The 19,217-nt window shown below is 39.6% G+C and overlaps 1 protein-coding gene across 6 annotated transcripts in view; it reads right to left on the bottom strand.

The window, feature by feature from the left end:
* phactr1 (phosphatase and actin regulator 1) overlaps nucleotides 1-19,217 on the bottom strand; it is a 45,816-nt gene that overhangs the window by 5,303 nt on the left and 21,296 nt on the right. For 3 of the 6 annotated variants that reach the window (XM_067418290.1, XM_067418287.1, XM_067418285.1), the window contains exons 2-11: nucleotides 16,349-16,510; nucleotides 13,160-13,240; nucleotides 12,694-12,789; nucleotides 11,129-11,329; nucleotides 10,566-10,806; nucleotides 7,560-7,732; nucleotides 7,321-7,477; nucleotides 6,007-6,062; nucleotides 5,875-5,936; nucleotides 28-168 (exon numbers count right to left, since the gene is read on the bottom strand). In XM_067418290.1, the coding sequence (XP_067274391.1) occupies nucleotides 28-168; nucleotides 5,875-5,936; nucleotides 6,007-6,062; nucleotides 7,321-7,477; nucleotides 7,560-7,732; nucleotides 10,566-10,806; nucleotides 11,129-11,329; nucleotides 12,694-12,789; nucleotides 13,160-13,240; nucleotides 16,349-16,487 (1,347 nt within the window). In that variant the 5' untranslated portion in view covers nucleotides 16,488-16,510. Of the gene's footprint in view, nucleotides 1-27; nucleotides 169-5,874; nucleotides 5,937-6,006; nucleotides 6,063-7,320; nucleotides 7,478-7,559; nucleotides 7,733-10,565; nucleotides 10,807-11,128; nucleotides 11,330-12,693; nucleotides 12,790-13,159; nucleotides 13,241-16,348; nucleotides 16,514-19,217 lie in introns of all 6 variants that reach the window. The other 3 variants (XM_067418286.1, XM_067418284.1, XM_067418289.1) reach the window with 1 other exon arrangement.

Below are 19,217 nucleotides of genomic sequence, written 5' to 3'. Positions count from 1 at the left end.
AACGGTTCATCAGTGAAGCGGCCAAACCTTATCAGCAGCGGTGAGTCTCGTCCAGGGTTTGTCCGCTCGCCGGTCGTAATCCTGAGCTTCGGCCACTTCCACGTAATCGCTGAAGCGGATGAGAATTTTGGCCTCTCTGAGCTCCTCAACGGTGGGTCTCTGACTCAGCTGAACACAGAGAGCGCAGAGGACATGAAATGAAAGCAAAGCACAGAGAAACACCTAGAGATGTTGCGCAACTAATCCGCGGTGCGAGTCCGTGACCTAGAATAGCTCGTTGCTATAGGAACAGCCAAAAGGCTCCAGCCTAGATGCCAGCCGAACTCAGCCCCGCCCACAACTTCTGAGCTCGGGTTCGGTCTTGACTAGATCCATAGAGGAGTAATTATGCCTGAAAAGAAACTGACCAGTTCTTTAGCCGATGACGGACAGATGATCAACAGAAACTGACCAATGAGATCATCAGGGCGGGCTTTAGCCGATGACGGACAGATGATCAACAGAAACTGACCAATGAGATCATCAGGGCGGGCTTTAGCCGATGACGGACAGATGATCAACAGAAACTGACCAATGAGATCATCAGGGCGGGCTTTAGCCGATGACGGACAGATGATCAACAGAAACTGACCAATGAGATCATCAGGCCGGGCTTTAGCCGATGACGGACAGATGATCAACAGAAACTGACCAATGAGATCATCAGGGCGGGCTTTAGCCGATGATGGACAGATGATCAACAGAAACTGACCAATGAGATCATCAGGGCGGGCTTCAGCCGATGATGGACAGATGATCAACAGAAACTGACCAATGAGATCATCAGGGCGGGCTTTAGCCGATGATGGACAGATGATCAACAGAAACTGACCAATGAGATCATCAGGGCGGGCTTTAGCCGATGATGGACAGATGATCAACAGAAACTGACCAATGAGATCATCAGGGCGGGCTTTAGCCGATGATGGACAGATGATCAACAGTAACTGACTGGAATAAAATGGCGTTTGGGGGTAAAGTGTGTTATTTTGGCAAGGTTGCTGCAAAAGTTGGCATTCCTGGGTCTATATATCCCATAATTGAGGTCGCTTAAACCGGCGGGAAAACTCTTGACATTTGACAACTAACGTTATGCATCGCTCCGCTGCTCTGATTGGTTGTCGGTCTATCCAATTGAGGTCTTTCCGGGTTGGGTTGAAACACGCCCCATAATCACAGCCCAATGGAGCATCAGACTCATATTCTGACTAGAGCTGAGTATGCCCACGTCAGCATAGTTGCCAGCGTGGCGGTTTTCCCGCACAATTGGGCTATTTTAAAAAAGGAGTCGCGGGAAAAATTACGGAGCCGCGGGTTGCATTTTTTTGGGCTACAATTATAAAGTACCGTGGCCGCAAAATAATATAAAATAGGAACAGAAAAATTAAAATGTAACGGTTTATTACTGGGTATTGATCCCCGGGAACGAATTCACTTGGCAACAACCGCTGCACGTGAGTAGACAAGTCACTTGAGCATTTGACGTTACATCACAAATCAAGCATCATCACGTCACATGAGTAATGCCTTTGGTGGTTGAAGCACCGGTTCGGTTGTCCGTGGATGAACAAGCAGCACTATAAAATGTCAGCTAACTAAATGGAGAAAAACCATCACCACCACGGATGCTTTCTCTGTACTGCTGAAATCTATTCATGAGATGGGTGGGGAAGAGAGCATAATGTCTAAAACAAGACAACCCTGAGATTAGTTAGTGCAGACACAATTTTGGAAACTATTTTGATTGTTTTTTAAATAAGAATCTTCTACTCACCAAAGCTGCATTTATGTTATTAAAAATAAAAAAGTAATGTGGACTGTAATATTTTGAAACATTATTAAAATGTAAAGTAACTGTTTTCTATTTGAATATAATTTATCCTCTGATATAAAGCTGTTTTCAGCATCATTACTCCAGTCTTCAGTGTCACATGATCCTTCAGAAATCATTATAATATATGTTTGTTGAGTAGCAAATAATCATATGATAATAAATAGTGGGTAAACAAAGAAAGGAATACATTTATTCAGCAGGGATGCCTTAAAAATGAAGTGACGGTATAGACATTTATAAAGTTGCAAAAGCTTTATATTTCAGATAAATGCTGTTTTTTTAACTTTCTATTGATTAAATAATCATGAAAAAACAACTGTTTTCAATATTGATCATAATCATAAATAATTATTCAGGAACAAATCATATTACAATGATTTCTGAAGGATCATGTGACACTGAAGACTGGAATAATTCAGCTGAAAAATTCAGCTTTGAATCACAAATAAATTGTATTCTAAAATATAGCCTATTAAAATAGAAAAATATTTCACAATAATACTGTTTAGCTGTATTTTTTATCAAATAAATGCAGCCTTGGCGAGCAGAAGAGACTTCTTTAAAAACAATCAGTTTTCAAAACCAAAAGTTTCCAAACTTCTGACTGATAGTGTGTATGTATATATACAGTCTTGTTCAAAATAATAGCAGTACAATGTGACTAACCAGAATAATCAAGGTTTTTAGTATATTTTTTATTGCTACGTGGCAAACAAGTTACCAGTAGGTTCAGTAGATTGTCAGAAAACAAACAAGACCCAGCATTCATGATATGCACGCTCTTAAGGCTGTGCAATTGGGCAATAAGTTGAAAGGGGTGTGTTCAAAAAAATAGCAGTGTCTACCTTTGACTGTACAAACTCAAAACTATTTTGTACAAACATTTTTTTTTCTGGGATTTAGCAATCCTGTGAATCACTAAACTAATATTTAGTTGTATGACCACAGTTTTTTAAAACTGCTTGACATCTGTGTGGCATGGAGTCAACCAACTTGTGGCACCTCTCAGCTGTTATTCCACTCCATGATTCTTTAACAACATTCCACAATTCATTCACATTTCTTGGTTTTGCTTCAGAAACAGCATTTTTGATATCACCCCACAAGTTCTCAATTGGATTAAGGTCTGGAGATTGGGCTGGTCACTCCATAACATTAATTTTGTTGGTTTGGAACCAAGACTTTGCCCGTTTACTAGTGTGTTTTGGGTCATTGTCTTGTTGAAACAACCGTTTCAAGGGCATGTCCTCTTCAGCATAGGGCAACATGACCTCTTCAAGTATTTTAACATATGCAAACTGATCCATGATCCCTGGTATGCGATAAATAGGCCCAACACCATAGTAGGAGAAACATGCCCATATCATGATGCTTGCACCTCCATGCTTCACTGTCTTCACTGTGTACTGTGGCTTGAATTCAGAGTTTGGGGGTCGTCTCACAAACTGCCTGTGGCCCTTGGACCCAAAAAGAACAATTTCACTCTCATCAGTCCACAAAATGTTCCTCCATTTCTCTTTAGGCCAGTTGATGTGTTCTTTGGCAAATTGTAACCTCTTCTGCACATGCCTTTTTTTTAACAGAGGGACTTTGCGGGGGATTCTTGAAAATAGATTAGCTTCACACAGACGTCTTCTAACTGTCACAGTACTTACAGGTAACTCCAGACTGTCTTTGATCATCCTGGAGGTGATCATTGGCTGAGCCTTTGCCATTCTGCAGGGTATATGCAGGAATCCTGAAGTTAATTTCAAGACCTTTTTAAGACTTTTTAAAGACCTTCTCAAAATATTTTAAGACATCATTGCACTTTCTAATCGGCAACAAACCTTTAATAAACAGTTGTAGTCGAATGTAGACTTAAAATCTCCATCGTAGGCCAATTTTGTATCGTTTATATTGCATATCTGTTTCGCAACGTATGGAGGGCGACACATCACCTAACTGCGCATTTCGCAAAATATATGACGTCACCTGTAGACAGCGCTCGCCAGGGATGGAAATGAACTTTTATCAAATTCTACCAATCAATGCTTTTACCAGCCACTTTTTTGTTTTTAACCGACAATGTGTAACTGCATGTGAAAATTAATACTACAAGCTCTACAATACTTAAGCAGTTTATTTAATCTGAAGTCTCAATGAAATTTTGAAATTTCATTTTGACATTTTCAAAATGATTTGTGGTCTTTTATGGCTTCCAGTTTTATGGTTTTTAGTCCCAACAATGAAACTTTTCGTTCTGGCATTCGTTGACAACATACCGAGCAGAACATTGTCAGTATGGACGCACCGAAATCAAAATTCTTGGCCGAAACCAAAAAAAAAAGAAACCAAAGCCGAAAACCGAAAAATAAAATTCAAACTAAAATGTTTAACTCTACCTCACTCATGTGTTCATTAAATAATAATGTACATGCCTACTGGCCTGCAGAAATTGAATAAAGTAATCAAATGTAAAATAACTGCATTTTTAACTGTTTAAATGAAAGATTAATCCTTATTAAACTTACAAAAGCTATTCAATCAAGAGCATTGTTTAATGTGAAACTAAATATAAGGACATCCCTCAGGCAGCAGTAAAGGCTACTGCGCCTTTAAGACCAGAGGCAGGGATATGCTCGTCTTTCTCGACTGTGCACACTATACAGTTCACTTAAGGTATATACAGACTATGTCTGCTAGGATACTCAAGATGGACATGTTGACATACTTCTTGTGCGAGTTTGTCCGTTTTAAGCGCAAGACTTGAAAGAGAACTCAATGTTTGCGCGCTGTGGGACGAGTGCGCGCTCTCGGATGATGCACAGCCTCAGATCTTCTCTCAGCGCGCGCGCGAGTCTCACAGCACGTCTTCACGCAAGTGATGACAGAGAAAATGACTGGTCATATGCGCACATACGGCACCACTCGCATGCATTGAACAAAGTTTACAAAGAGGTGAAACAGCTCGGTAGGTGAAGCGAGTTTACCCGCCACAACTCAAAATCAGCCGCGTCTGGCTGGTGGCGGCGCTAATGTCCATCCCTGGCGCGCGCGCTCCGAGCCGATCTCAGACTGAGCGCCCCGTTGTTTTTTAATACTTATGGGGATGAAAATAAATATATTCATAAATACTTTTTGGAGTCAAACTCTTGACAAAGCTTGAACAAAATACTTTCAAAATTTAAGACTTTATAAAGCCGTGATAAGACTTTTTAATACTTTATAAGGGTCTTAATTTTCCCAAAATTGATTTATCACCTTTTAAGACTTTTCAAGACCCCGCGGATACCCTGTTCTGGTTATTCTTCTATCCATTTTGATGGTTGTCTTCCGTTTTCTTCCACGTCTCTCTGGTTTTGCTCTCCATTTTAAGGCATTGGAGATCATTTTAGCTGAACAGCCTATCATTTTTTGCACCTCTTTATAGGTTTTCCCCTCTCTAATCAACTTTTTAATCAAAGTACGCTGTTCTTCTGAACAATGTCTTGAACGACCCATTTTCCTCAGCTTTCAAATGCATGTTCAACAAGTGTTGGCTTCATCCTTAAATAGGGGCCACCTGATTCACACCTGTTTCTTCACAAAATTGATGACCTCAGTGATTGAATGCCACACTGCTATTTTTTTGAACACACCCCTTTCAACTAATTCAACTAATTGCCCAATTGCACAGCCTTAAGAGCGTGCATATCATGAATGCTGGGTCTTGTTTGTTTTCTGACAATCTACTGAACCTACTGGTAACTTGTTTGCCATGTAGCAATAAAAAATATACTAAAAACCTTGATTATTCTGGTTAGTCACATTGTACTGCTATTATTTTGAACAAGACTGTATATAGTTTATTTGTAGGCCCTTTGTGGATATCCAGTGGTTGTCTAATCTGAGTAGACACTGGAAAATCGGGCTAGTTTTCATTCCATTTGGGCGGGTTTTGAGTTGTCATTGGGCTAGAAATATTTCTGGGACCTGGCAACCCTGCACGTCAGGTTAGTAAGGCTCTCTGGTCCTCTCACCTTCCTGGAGAGTCTCTTCTTCAGCTCGCGCTTCTCCTCCAGCTCCTCCTGCTCGTTGCGAGCTGAAGGAGAGAAAGAGGTCAGACACTGGAGCTCATTGGCTGCTGATGTTTGAGTGACAGGCTGTCTTACGTTTGAGGATGTTCCTCTGCTCCAGCTCCTCCGCTGACGGTCTCTGGCTGAGGCGACTGCACACAGATCACACACAAGCTTCATTTGTTACAAATCACAAACTCAAGCTGACAAGAAAGCGGCAAGGGATCCTTTACAAGTTAATCAATACCAAAGCACTCAAAACAGTGCATTTCTGTCCACTTTAAGGGCAGTGTAACTCCGCCCACATTGGAATCTCATTGGTCCAAAACCTGCATATTATAATCAGACATGCTCTGATTTGATTGGCTGTGATTGTGTCAATCAAACACTACTCAATGCCTGTATTATTCTTATGTAGATTTTATTAAATTTTTTGTGTGATTTTATACTTTTTAAAAAGTTTAGTCATTTTGTTGTGGATTTTATACATTTTTATTTAATTGATCTTTTTAAAGTTTATATTTTCCATGTTTATTTAAATTTTCTTTTAAAGTTCTAGTAATTTTGTTTCGTTTATTGATTAATAAAGCACATTTTAAAACAACAGAGGTTGTAACCAAAGTGCTGTACAGAAAAATACAGAAAATACTAAACAGAATTACATATTTGATCTAAACCATTGAGAAAACACACACACACAATCAGTCAAAACATAAAGAATACAAATGAGTTTTTAAAGATGATTTAACAGTGGCAACAGAGGGAGAAGATCTAATATTAAGAGGAAGTCGAGGAGCCGCCACAGAACAGCTCGTCAGCGGTCGCCTTTAGTTTTAGAACGGAAGCGTGAATCAAAAGTGTTTTGTCATTTTTATACTATGCAGATTTTTAATAGTTTTATTTCTTTTAGTTTGCTTTTAAGTTCTATCTTTTCCATGTTCATTTTAATTTTAGTTAAAGTTAATAATTTTGTAGCGTTTTATCTAAGTAGATATGTCTAAGTAGATTTTAATCATTTTTAAACTTTTTAAAAAAAGATTTTAAATCATTTTTATTCCATTTTTTTTTAAATATTTTTCATTTTAATTTTCATTAAAGTTTTAGTAATTTTGATGTTCTTTTAACATGTTTATACATTTTTTTAATGTCAATGTAGATTTTATTACTTTTAATTTATTTTCTGTTTTCATTATTTATTTTCATTGAAGTTTTAGTAATTTTGCTTCTTATACTTTAAAAAAAAATTATGTCAATATAGTTTTTATTTATTTTGATTCAGTCATGAGAAAATGATATCTTTGCAACTAGCTGAAATAAAATAAGCCATTTTTAAAAAATATAATTTATTTTTGGTTTTATAGGTTGAATTAACTATAAGCGCCCGCGTGTGTGTGCGTGCGTGTTGCTCACCGGGTCAGTTTGGTGCCGATCTGCTGTCTGGACTCCAGTCGCTCCTGGTCGCTCATCATGGGCAGGATGTTTTTATCCTCCAGTTCCCTCTTCGACGGGCGATTGCTCAGCTTGATCGCCAGAGAATCTTTCCGCAAGATCCTTAAAGCCAGTGTACCTGCACACACACACACACACAGCTTTAGTTCACATAAACACACACACACATCACATGCTGTATTTTCTGCCAGATCTTGTACTTGTAAACAGCGAGTCGTCGTCATCCTCCTCTTCCTCGTCCTCTTCCTCGTGCGTGCTGAAGGTGTGTGTGATGAGCGGGTGTGTGTTGGCCGGAGTTTGGTGCATTGAATCTCTGTTCTCCTTCTCCTCTTCCGTCTCCATCAGGACAGATGGCACCGCCTGCAGTACAGAACTACACACACACACACACACACACACGTCAGGTGTGTATTTCAGGGACGTAAAGTTCATACAGTAATTTATGAGAATAATTATGTAAAATACTGAAAGTTTTTACATATACTATCTCCCTTGATTAAAATATGATTTACAGATTGTGTAAGCATATTACATAGTTGAGCTTGGAGTCGATTGTTTGATCTGAATGAAACATGCCAAATTGTGTGACATTGTTTCATTTTGCATTATTTTTGGCCAAGCTGTCCAACAGAAATTATGAACACATGCAACCAACTAAATATTAATGACTGATTATGTTGCAGTATTGTCTTTTATAGAGCTGCTTATCGCTGAAATTGAATGTTTCATAATTGATGAATTTCACAACATCAACACTAATGTGTGAAGCTGCTGTGGCTGAAAAACTAAATTCAAATGTTATACTTAAATATTAAATATATCCAATTTAAAAGCCATAATTTAAGTGGCATGTCTATTCACACCAAACAATGCCAGTCAGATTAAATCAAATAAAAATGTCCAGTCATTCAGCGTCTTCAGTGGTGCAGTCAGTAAGTGTATGGCTAATGAAACACTGTTGTGTTGCGATCAACACGGCTCTGAATCCGCCTTTTGCCGAGCTCGCTCTTCTCTCTTTTCTCATCACACATCTTCTAAAAGTGGAAATAAAGTGCCTAATGAAATATTTAATAATAATAAAAGCATTTATTGGGCAGGGTTAGGGGTCGGTGTAAGGAGGGCTTTTTAGTTCCGTTAAGACGGTATCCATAATAATTTACATTATGTTATTACTGCATCCTGGTAATGTAACAATACTGAGGTGTAAATAGTGTGTATCTGCCAAAAAGTATAAATAATGTAATTACTATTTATGTTGCAGTAAATAGAATCTACAGCTATTTGCACTTAGTGTAAATATCCTCTATCGCTAAGAAAATGTGTTATTTTCACTTAGAATCTAGTTGCTATTATTAACACTTAGTGTGAATAACCACTGCCTAATTTAATTAGAGGGGGAAATATTTTTGCTTTACTCCTGAGGCCACAAGAGGGCACAATGAGCAAAATATTAATGCACCGCAATCAATTGTTCAAAGCAATGAAATAACTTGACTGTGTGTGTGTGTGTGTGTGTGTGTGTGTGTGTGTGTGTGTGTGTGTGTGTGTGTGTGTGTGTGTGTGTGTGTGTGTGTGTGTGTGTGTGTGTGTGTGTGTGTGCCTGTTTATGTGGTTTATGAGGACACAAATTTGTATAACTACATGGGTATTACACTGGTATTACACTATAAATGTGGTTTATGAGGACATATCAAATGTCCTCATAATTCAAATGGCCTTAAAAACATACTAAATGATGTTTTTTTGAGAAAGTAAAAATGCAGAATGTTTCCTGTGATGGGTAGGTTTAGGGGCAGGGGCAGTGTAAGGGGATAGAAAATACGGTTTGTACGGTATAAAAACCATTACGCCTATGGAGAGTCCCTGTAAACCACATAGACCAACATGTGTGTGTGTGTGTGTGTGTGTGTGTGTGTGTGTGTGTGTGTGTGTGTGAAATAGGGGTTGAACAATTTCTGATTTTTAAAAGTGACATTTATGTGATGAAAGTCGAGTCGACGTCGACTAGTCGCTGCTGACGTCATTAATGAACAAATAAACCTGAGGCTCGATCTGAGACGCGAACTCGGGTCTTCTTGAGCTCAGGACAGCTACGGCACATGACACAGCACTGCTCATACGGTTATTGGTCCTACATAACAGCTTATGAATCAGTTCTTTTGTCTTATGGTCGTTATATTTCTCACAGATTTCTGCTCGTTCTGAATAAGATACAGATAAAGTAGCACAATAAAGATTTGTATATGAATGCATTAGTGAGTGATTGCGTGTTAATTTATTCTACCGCCCAGCGTCTCTCTACTAATAGTGAAGCTGTGAGTTTTAGTTATCAAGAAATATATGCTAGAACTTTTCAGTTTCTAAGATACTTTATTGATAAATCACAGAACAGTGTTGACAATACATGAATGGTAGTGTGTGAGGCGCGCGCAATCTGCGTGATCGGCTATGTGTGTGTGTGTGTTGCAATCCAGCACGCATTCGTTTAGCGCGATGATTAACTTAAGTGTACAATAAGCGTGCATTCTCCCGATCAATTTTTACCATCCGGATGGTAATCAAACATGTCTTGTGGCGAGCCGACTAGTAAAGTGTAAATTCGACTAGTCTGTGCAAACCCTAGTGTGAATATGTGTGTGTGTGCATGAGTAAGTGCATATATATAAGTATGTGAATGTGCGTGAGCACGTGTGTGAACGAGTACATCTGTGAGTGTGTCTGTGTGTGTGTGTGTGTGTGTGTACATGTGTAAGTGAGTGAGCATGTGTGTGAACGAGTACATCTGTGAATGTGTCTGTGTGTGTGTGTGTGTGTGTGTACATGTGTAAGTGAGTGAGCATGTGTGTGAACGAGTACATCTGTGAATGTGTCTGTGTGTGTGTGTGTACATGTGTAAGTGAGTGCGTTTGTGAGCATGTGTGAGAACGAGTACATCTGTGAATGTGTCTGTGTGTGTGTACATGTGTAAGTGAGTACGTGTGTGAGCATGTGTGAGAACGAGTACATCTGTGAATGTGTGTCTGTGTGTGTGTAAATGTGTGAGTGAGTGCATGTGTGTGAACGAGTACATCTGTGAATGTGTGTCTGTACATGTGTGAGTGAGTGAGTGCGTGTGTGTGTGTGTGAGCATGTGTGTGAGTACGTGTGAATGTGCATGTATGTGTGTGTGTGTGTGTGTGTGTGTGTGTGTGTGTGTGTGTCCTCACCTCTCCAGTCTCTGCATGGTGAGCGCGAGTGTTTTGTTGAGCTCCTCTATGATGCGGCTGGGCGGGTGCAGTGACAGCGGCAGGGTGGCGAACTGCTGCGGGTGTGTGAGCGTGTGTGTGTGTGTGAGCGTGTGTGTATGCATGGCCTGGGACGGCAGGCATTTGAGGGAAAACGACGGCGCTGGCTCACATATCATCACTTTTTTTGGAGGGAGAGGCGGGGACAGTCTGGCCAGCGTCTCTGAAGAGAAGAAGACAGAGTTATAGAGTTGCGGACACTAAAATTATGATATACAAATAAAAATAATGAATTAGGTCTTATTTAATTCTATAAACTATAACACTGATCTGCCAACATTGTCGCTGTATGATAAATTAAAATAAGCTGATAACATCACTGTTTACTCCACAACGACTGTACAGCCAAAAACATTTTTTGTTGCAGTATTGTCCTGTTTAACACTGTGAAGCTGCTTTGAAACAATCGACATTGTAAAAGCGCGAGATAAATAAAGATGATTGACTGACTGATGTTTTCCTGAGCGAGGCGAGTGAGATCTCACCTGTGAGATGGTTGGGGATTCGGCTGTATGGCTTCGGCGGTAAGGCTGGAGGCTGTTTCAGTGACGACGGCCTCATGTGAGTGATGTCAGCGCTGTCGCCAGGCAACGACACAGGCTTCACAGGGGGCGGGGCTTGAGATGGCTTCGAGACGAGATCTGAGAGACTCGCCACAGTTTCTCCAGACGACTCTGAGAACGACACTAGACGAGAACGGGACAATTTTACACTACAAAACATGCTTTTCTTACTTGGTATTTTTGTCTTGTTTCTAGTCAAAATATCTAAAAATTCTTACAATAAGAAACATTTACTAGACAAGTAAAAATTATTGTCTTGTTTTGAGGAAGAAATAACTCAAATGAAGAGAGTTTTTGCTTAAAATAAGATAAATAATCTGCCAATGGGGTGAGAAAAATAATCTTAATTCAAACAGAAAACAAGATTGCTTTGTTCACCCCAGTGAACAATGTTTCTTAATTTAAGAATTTTAAGATATTTTGACTAGAAACAAGACAAAAATACTAAGTAGTATATATATATATATATATTTACTCTATTACATCTCTTATAAATACATAGTTCTAAAAATCATTCTAATTATAAATAAATAGTTCACACCACAACTATTATGATGACTGCGCAGAGAAACAATATCAGTGGAATCACTTTCAGAATATTTTTTTCCAGCTGATGAACAGTAAAAACATTGACAGCCAATCAGAATTCATCCTGCTTTAAAGAGCTCGAGCATTTAAAGTGGCAGACGACAAAACTTCAGCATGAATATAATAAACCGATCGATATCGTCCACTAGTGTGGACATTAATATAGTTATCTTTTTAGTTATCATTCTTGGTGTGAACTGGTCTTTATACTCATCAAGGCTACATTTATTTGATACAAAATACAGTAAAAAGTGATGAAATATTCCTCCAGTGTAGATTATCTGTTCTCTGTGTGAATATATAGTAAAGTGTATTTTATTCCTGTGATCAAAGCTGAATTTATCATCATTACTCCATTCTTTAGTGTCACATGATCCTTCACTAATCATTCTCATATGAGGAGCTGATGATCAACACACATTTATGATTATTATTATCAGTGTTTATTCCCCTCACAAAAATCTGATGAAATGACAGAGCAAAAGAACAACAATTTTTATTAAAGAAATCTTTTGGGATATTTAGAGCCCGACCAATTAAACGATCTGCCCATTTTATTGTTATGAGCCTGTCGTAGATTTATAACATCGACATATATGCCGCAGATATGAACGCGCGCCCACGCATCTCACAGCACACGAATATTCACACAAAATTGTCTAAATGCCGGTCTTGTCGATTATCATCGTAAACACAGTCGGTTATGTCTTCAGTGAATGTGAAACTTTCCAGTCACTGCCAGCGTTTGTCATTTTAACAAGTTTCATGGCCCATAGAATATCTTGAGTGAATATCTGAACATGCAATATATCAAAAGAAAGAACAGAGCCTCTGCTTTATTCTAGCTTCATGCATTATTTTTTTATCAACCCTTGAGATGTGGAGTGAAGCACACACACCTGCCGCCGTGGCGCTGCTGTCTGCAGACTCTGACACCGGACTGAGGACCGTCTGTCTGTCCAGGTCACTCACACACACGTCACCGCTGACCTCCTCTACTCACAGACAGAAAGACCTTCACACTCGCTTATTTCCAGAAGAGCACATTTAAAATCTCTGCAACTTCTAAAGTGTCATAAATGCACGAAAGCCTGTTTCCGCCACTAAATACCAAATTAAAAAGAGTAACTCTGACTTCTCAGAATTCTGACTTTTTTTCTCTCACAATTGCAGTTATAAAGTCAAAATTCTGAGATATAAACTGACAATTGCGTGATATAAAGTCAGAAATCTGACATAAAAAGTCGCAATTACTCCTTTTTTAAAATTATTTAGTGGCGGAAACGGGCTTCCATATAAACGTGACGTCACTGCCGATGACATTCATTATGAGTGTGTATGATGCAGGAATGATTCCGTTCTTACCTTTCTCATACACTTCCTTGAGCACGCCTCTCTTGATGAGCTCTTCTCTGCTCTGACGTGTCGACATCTTCCTCTCCAGCACTGCAAATCATTCACAAAAACACTTACACTGCCGCTCAAGAGTTTGAGGTCTTACAGGCGTTTCTGAAAGAGTCTCTTCTGTTCGCCAATACTCTTTATTTGATCAAAAATACAGTAAGAATGATGAAATATTCCTCCAGTGTGAATCATCTGTTCTCTGTGTGAATATATAGTAAAGTGTGTTTATTCCTGTGATCAAAGCTGAATTTATCATCATTACTCCAGTCTTTAGTGTCACATGATCCTTCACTAATCACTCTCAGATGAAGATTATGATCAACAAACTTAAAAAAAAAACATTTACAATTTTTGTGGAAACCATGATACATACAGTTGACACTTTGATTGAGCAAGAATGCATTAAAGCAGCACTAGGTAACTTTTCAACCTTCATAATATATTTTTTAAGACTCTTGTGATGATAAATCGACTTACAATAGGTTGAATGACACGTCTGCCATAGCCTGATGGGGTCTGTGTCGTTTTTAATCGTACTTTTAAACTTCGGGTTTCGGGTAGTAACCCGAGAACAAAAAGAACTACAAAATTCGACTGCTTTACGGCATATACGTCACTTCCACCAACACACACACTTCCTTACATTCGGACGTGCGAGCCCAACTTTGTTCGTCGGATAATATAGTCATGTCCGAAGCAGCAGAGACAAATGAGAAAGAAAAGGTTTTGTTGGAGGAAAGCAATAAGAGGAAACGAGAGAGTGATGGGATTAAAGGCAGGACGAGAATCAACATGTGACCAGCGTTTGCTCGTCGGCGTGAGCTGAAGGAGGCGTGCCCGACCGATGCTGTCCTGCTTGTTACGGTGATTACCGACCACTCAAACATTGAACTGAAGTATCATATAGATTCTGTAAAACGCTAACCAATAGACTACTATAATGACGCTGGCTTGTAAACGTGAGCATCGCGATTATTTGGCGTTTGAAAAAAATAAAACCCATGAAATGATATTCATATGACATGCTGAAGCGTCTGCCACTGACTGTACCTGGGATGAAGACATTTCCCACGCGCCGCCAGAAGAACACCTGCATGTGAACTCCTCCTGCAGTGTTCAGGGGAACTGTTAGTGCTGCACCGACCCGCGGGACGCTTTTATGAAGTTATTTGGCCCGCGCCGCACCACTGGATATATTTTTACAACCCGCCGCGCACCCGCGACCATTAAATAGACATACGGGGTCCGCGGGTTATGAGACGACCCGCGCATCACTAGTTCAGGACTATCAGGGCTGTCATGTCAACAAATGCACGCGCGATGGCATCCCCTGATGTAGGATGACAGATCTTACGACAGTAGTGGAGGACATTATTTTTTCCCAACTGTAGGGGGACCCCGAGAGCAAAAGTTACCCAGTGCTGCTTTAAATCGATGAAAAGTGACAGTAAAGATGTTTATAATGTCACAAAAGTTTCCGTTTCAAATAAATGCTGTTCTTTTGAACTTTATATTCATCAAAGAATCCTGAGAAATAAAAGGCATCACAGTTTCCACAAAAACATTGAGCAGCGAAATGTATTTTTAATAAAATAAATGCAGGTTGGTGAGCATAAGAGACAACTTTTTCAACATAAAAAAAAATTGGTAACAATTTAATTTACAGTGTTCTTGATACATTTAACCTGTCCTTACCACAGTAATAACAGTAAATGATGAATAATTACATGCAACTAACCTTCAACCCTAATATTACTCAGTACTTAAAGCCACAATGTCATTTTTCACCGCTAGATGTCGCTTATTGAAAAAGAGGCGTATCTTGATGATGCCTTGATTTTCCGCAAAGCTTTTATTCTGTCATAGTCGGCGCTTCAAATTTTTCCTCTCATGCGTGTGTATGGTAACGTGCCGCTGTTTTATCACAGCACACACATCTGAGTGTGTTAAAGTGATGTTATAATGCTACTCTGCGCTACTATGAGACACTTGTTCACACTGCAGTGAGCAAGATCATATTAGGCGGTAAAACATGGTACTCTGTGCGGTAAATCAACAACACCAGATTTAAACAATATTGAGCTGGAGAACAATCATTAGTTTCTGTCCATCAATGATCCAAACAGTGTCTAATAAAACACATCAGATATTAAAGTGGCGATAGTGTTGCCATGGATACTACACAATAATACCGGAGGGGAACGCGCGGATGATGATGTCACTGATAGATGACTGGCTAAAATCGCTTATTTCTCTGGATTCTTGGAAACATTTGGGATAATGTACACAAGTCCACAAAATATATAACACTGGTCTAGTGGTTTTTCCAAAAGTCTTAGGCCTAGTCCACATGTACACGGGTATTTTTATTACCTGAGTTTTTCCTCCTCCGTTTTAAAAAACAATCGCGTCCACACAAGCACGGTTTAAAAAAAAATTCTGTCCACATGAGAACGCAAAACTACGCTATGATTGGCTGCCTGATTTCCACATGGGTCCCATTCACTGCACCGATGCACATTGCACTGACTGAGGGATGCCATGGGCTCAGTGAAACACTTCCTACAAGTTCCTTTGCTTTGGACTCAATGACAGGTAACTGTATACAGGTGCAGGGCCGAAGTGGACTGTAATAGCTTCACACACTTGCTTTACTATTTTGTATTATTGCATTCTGGCGAATATGTTCTGCAATGCAAAGAAATAACTGAACATGTATCTATATACGTGTGATAAGCGCTGTTAGTGGAGTCCACTGCATAGAATCGACTCACGTAAATCAAAAGGAGATGTGAAAAATCTGATATCAAACAAAGGAAAGAACGGCGCGCACTTCAATTTAAAAAGCTGAAATCTCCGGTTTCACCATCTGCACGACAACGCTGTAACCGGAGTTTCTAAAAATCTTCACCCTGGCCGGAGTTTTCAAAAAAATTCCGGTTTTAGTAACCGGATACAGAAAATACCCGTGTTCGTGTGGACAGGACCTTACATATTGTGGGCGTTTAAATATATAATTACACTGTAACAATGACACCTTAAAATAAAGTCTAACCAAAAATGAATTATACCAAACTTTTGACTGGTAAGTGTATAAATGAAAACAGTGTGTGTGCATCTACAGGAAGTTGTGTTGTCCGTGTGACGAACCTGCAGACGTCTGTTTGAACTTGTCGCTCTTTTTCTTCCTCCATTTCCACGGCTTGAAGAGTCGCCCCAGACTGGCCAGTTTGCTGCGTCTGCGGATCGGCGGAGTGTGTGTTCCCGGCACCAGAGAATCTGAACGCATCGCCGCCAGCCGCTCCGCACCCTCTGCTGAACACACACAAGCACCATTTGAAGGAATACGTCAACCAAATATGAAAAATAGGGCTGCACATGCACAATGTACTGACTAAGTCCTAAACGAAGTCTAATACTGGTTGCGAATATAATGGATTAAAGGGGTGATGAATTGAGGAAACAACTTTCCCTTGAGATTTTGATATAAGGTCATGGTAATATAAGATTATCCTGTAAATTTCAGAGCTGAAAACTTCCTTGTTAGTCAAAGAAAAGCTTTTATAGACACCAGGCCCAGAAAACGATCGTGAGCTTCATCCTGACGTCAACTAGTGACGAAACACGCCTCTACAGAATAATAAGGACGTGTAATTCAGTAGCCCCGCCCGCCAACTCATCTAATTCAGTAGCCCCGCCCACCGACTCGTCTAATTCAGTAGCCCCGCCCACCGACTCGTCTAATTCAGTAGCCCCGCCCACCGACTTGTCTAATTCAGTAGCCCCGCCCACAGACTCGTCAATTCAGTAGCCCCGCCCACCGACTCGTCTAATTCAGTAGCCCCGCCCACCGACTCGTCTAATTCCGTAGCCCCGCCCACCGACTCATCGGATCGCTGTTTGGTCATCACAGGCCAGCAGCAATAAACATGCTGAAGAAGATAGCAAGATATTGTGGAAGAACACAGTCGCTGCATAAGCTTCCTTCAGATCATAATATTAGGAATGTGTGATACTACATTTATTTTTAATAAAGTTCCAGTTTGTTTGATTAAAGACGTTTACGACCTGTGAGAGAATCATTCCGGTGCCGCTTTCAAAACAATCCCTCAAGTGAACTGACAGCGGAGCTGAAGCTCATTAAATATGCAAATCTCCTCCAATCCTAGCCGTAGGTGTTTACTTTCAAGTCTCCAGTGACACGCCCATCAAACCCCATCAGGAGAGAGCCTCAAAACCACTGTGTAAAAAAGCCTATTAGTGATTAGTTATGATGTTTTTGGATGTAAAAACTACACGAACGTCATTAGTTGACCTCAGACAACAGTATAACATTTTTTTTTTAAACCAGTTCATGACACCTTTAAGTTCGGATGTGCCCATGCGGTCTCATACAAATCAACCTAGAGTTCAGACTTGTTACTATTATCTAGCAAGTTTATTATCCTCCAATACATCTTTCAGAGGCAATATAACTCATAATTAGGGCTGTGCAATATATCGAAATTATCGAAATATCGCAAATGTACATATCGCAACAGCACGCAATATCTGAATGATTTGATTAGGCTACTTCAACACTGTGAAAAGTGTTCGTTTTAGATCGACGCATATAGCAGAGAATAGACTGGCCACGCGACTGTTACTTATGGGACTTGCTTGATGTTAAGAAGAGTTATAAAATGCAATAATTTGCGAAAAACAATAACTTGCACTCACGCGCTGTCTGACACACACACTGAAACGTGAACGATTTGTGACATAAATGTTTGCTAAAACACTGCTGGTCATTTTCAGAAGTTGTAGCGATGCTTTCTTTTCCCAGAAAAAATGTAAAACGCAAATGGTTTAATTCTCAGTTTTTAATTTTTTTTTAATATAATTTAAGTAGATTTTACACACTAATTGCAATATCGTATCGCATATCGCGTTATTTAACAAGATATTGCATATCGCATTTCTCTTCAATATCGCACAGCCCTTATGCCATAATTTGCTGCCACAGTGTTTAAACTGGTTCACAGAGATGCTCGAAGATGTCTAAGCTACCGTATGTCAACAGAAGAACATTTTTCATGGTGCTTTTAAGAGTAAACCAAGCGGCAACCTCCCGCGATCTCTCTTGAAGCCAATACGGAAGTAATGTAAACTGCAATTCCTTAACTGGCCACTAGGGACAGGCTCCAGAAGGAGCAGAATCTCATTGAGCCTCATGTTAAAATTCTCAACTTTAAAGCAGAAAAAAACATGTTTACAGTCTGGTACAAATTGTGGTTTTGGCTTATAAGGCTAATTTTGATCTTCATGACAACTGTGAGGGGGGTGAATTTTTTTATAACTCATTCGTTTACGTTATATAAAGCCTTAAGGTTCAGCATAATTAAGGGCGTGGTAACAAGTGGATAGCCATTTATCTGCCGTCTATAGTTATTGCGTCACCTCAGCTCCGCGCACATCCCGCCTTTTTGCCCATTTTCTGTTATCCGGGAGTGACACGCGATGACTTGCTCACAAGATGGCAACGCCCAGCTCATCTCTACTTTAAGCTTCAGAACGGCTTATCAGAATCCTATGGGTGACGCCACGGACACTACGTCCATATTTTTTTTACAGTCTATGGAGTAAACACAGCCCCTCAAATATCTCGTGCTCAAGGCAATAGAAACAAATACAAGATTAAAAGAACATGAGGGCGAGTAAATGAAGACAACTTTCAGTTTTGGGTGAATTATTCCTTAAATAAGTAAATCTACAGACTAATAAACTAGTAAAATTACACTGACAATTCCCAGTAGCGGCCATTAAAAAGTCAAGATATTAAATAAAGCATAAATCAAGTAAATGAGCCAAAAGAATTTCGATGGTTTAAAAAGTAAAGAAACGAAGTGGATAATTGCATCATAAATGTCACAGCAGAGACCAAATACCTTAAGGATCAAGTCATTGGAAAGAGTTTTTCCCTTCTTCCCATTTTGTGTCACGTTTAGGATTAAGCTGAAGCTTTCAGACGTTTTTTTAT

The sequence above is a fragment of the Pseudorasbora parva genome, chromosome 15 (assembly GCF_024679245.1).
Source record: "Pseudorasbora parva isolate DD20220531a chromosome 15, ASM2467924v1, whole genome shotgun sequence".
Classification (NCBI taxonomy): domain Eukaryota; kingdom Metazoa; phylum Chordata; class Actinopteri; order Cypriniformes; family Gobionidae; genus Pseudorasbora; species Pseudorasbora parva.
Note: the sequence above shows the minus strand (reverse complement) of the source record. Positions and strands in the feature narration are given on the sequence as shown.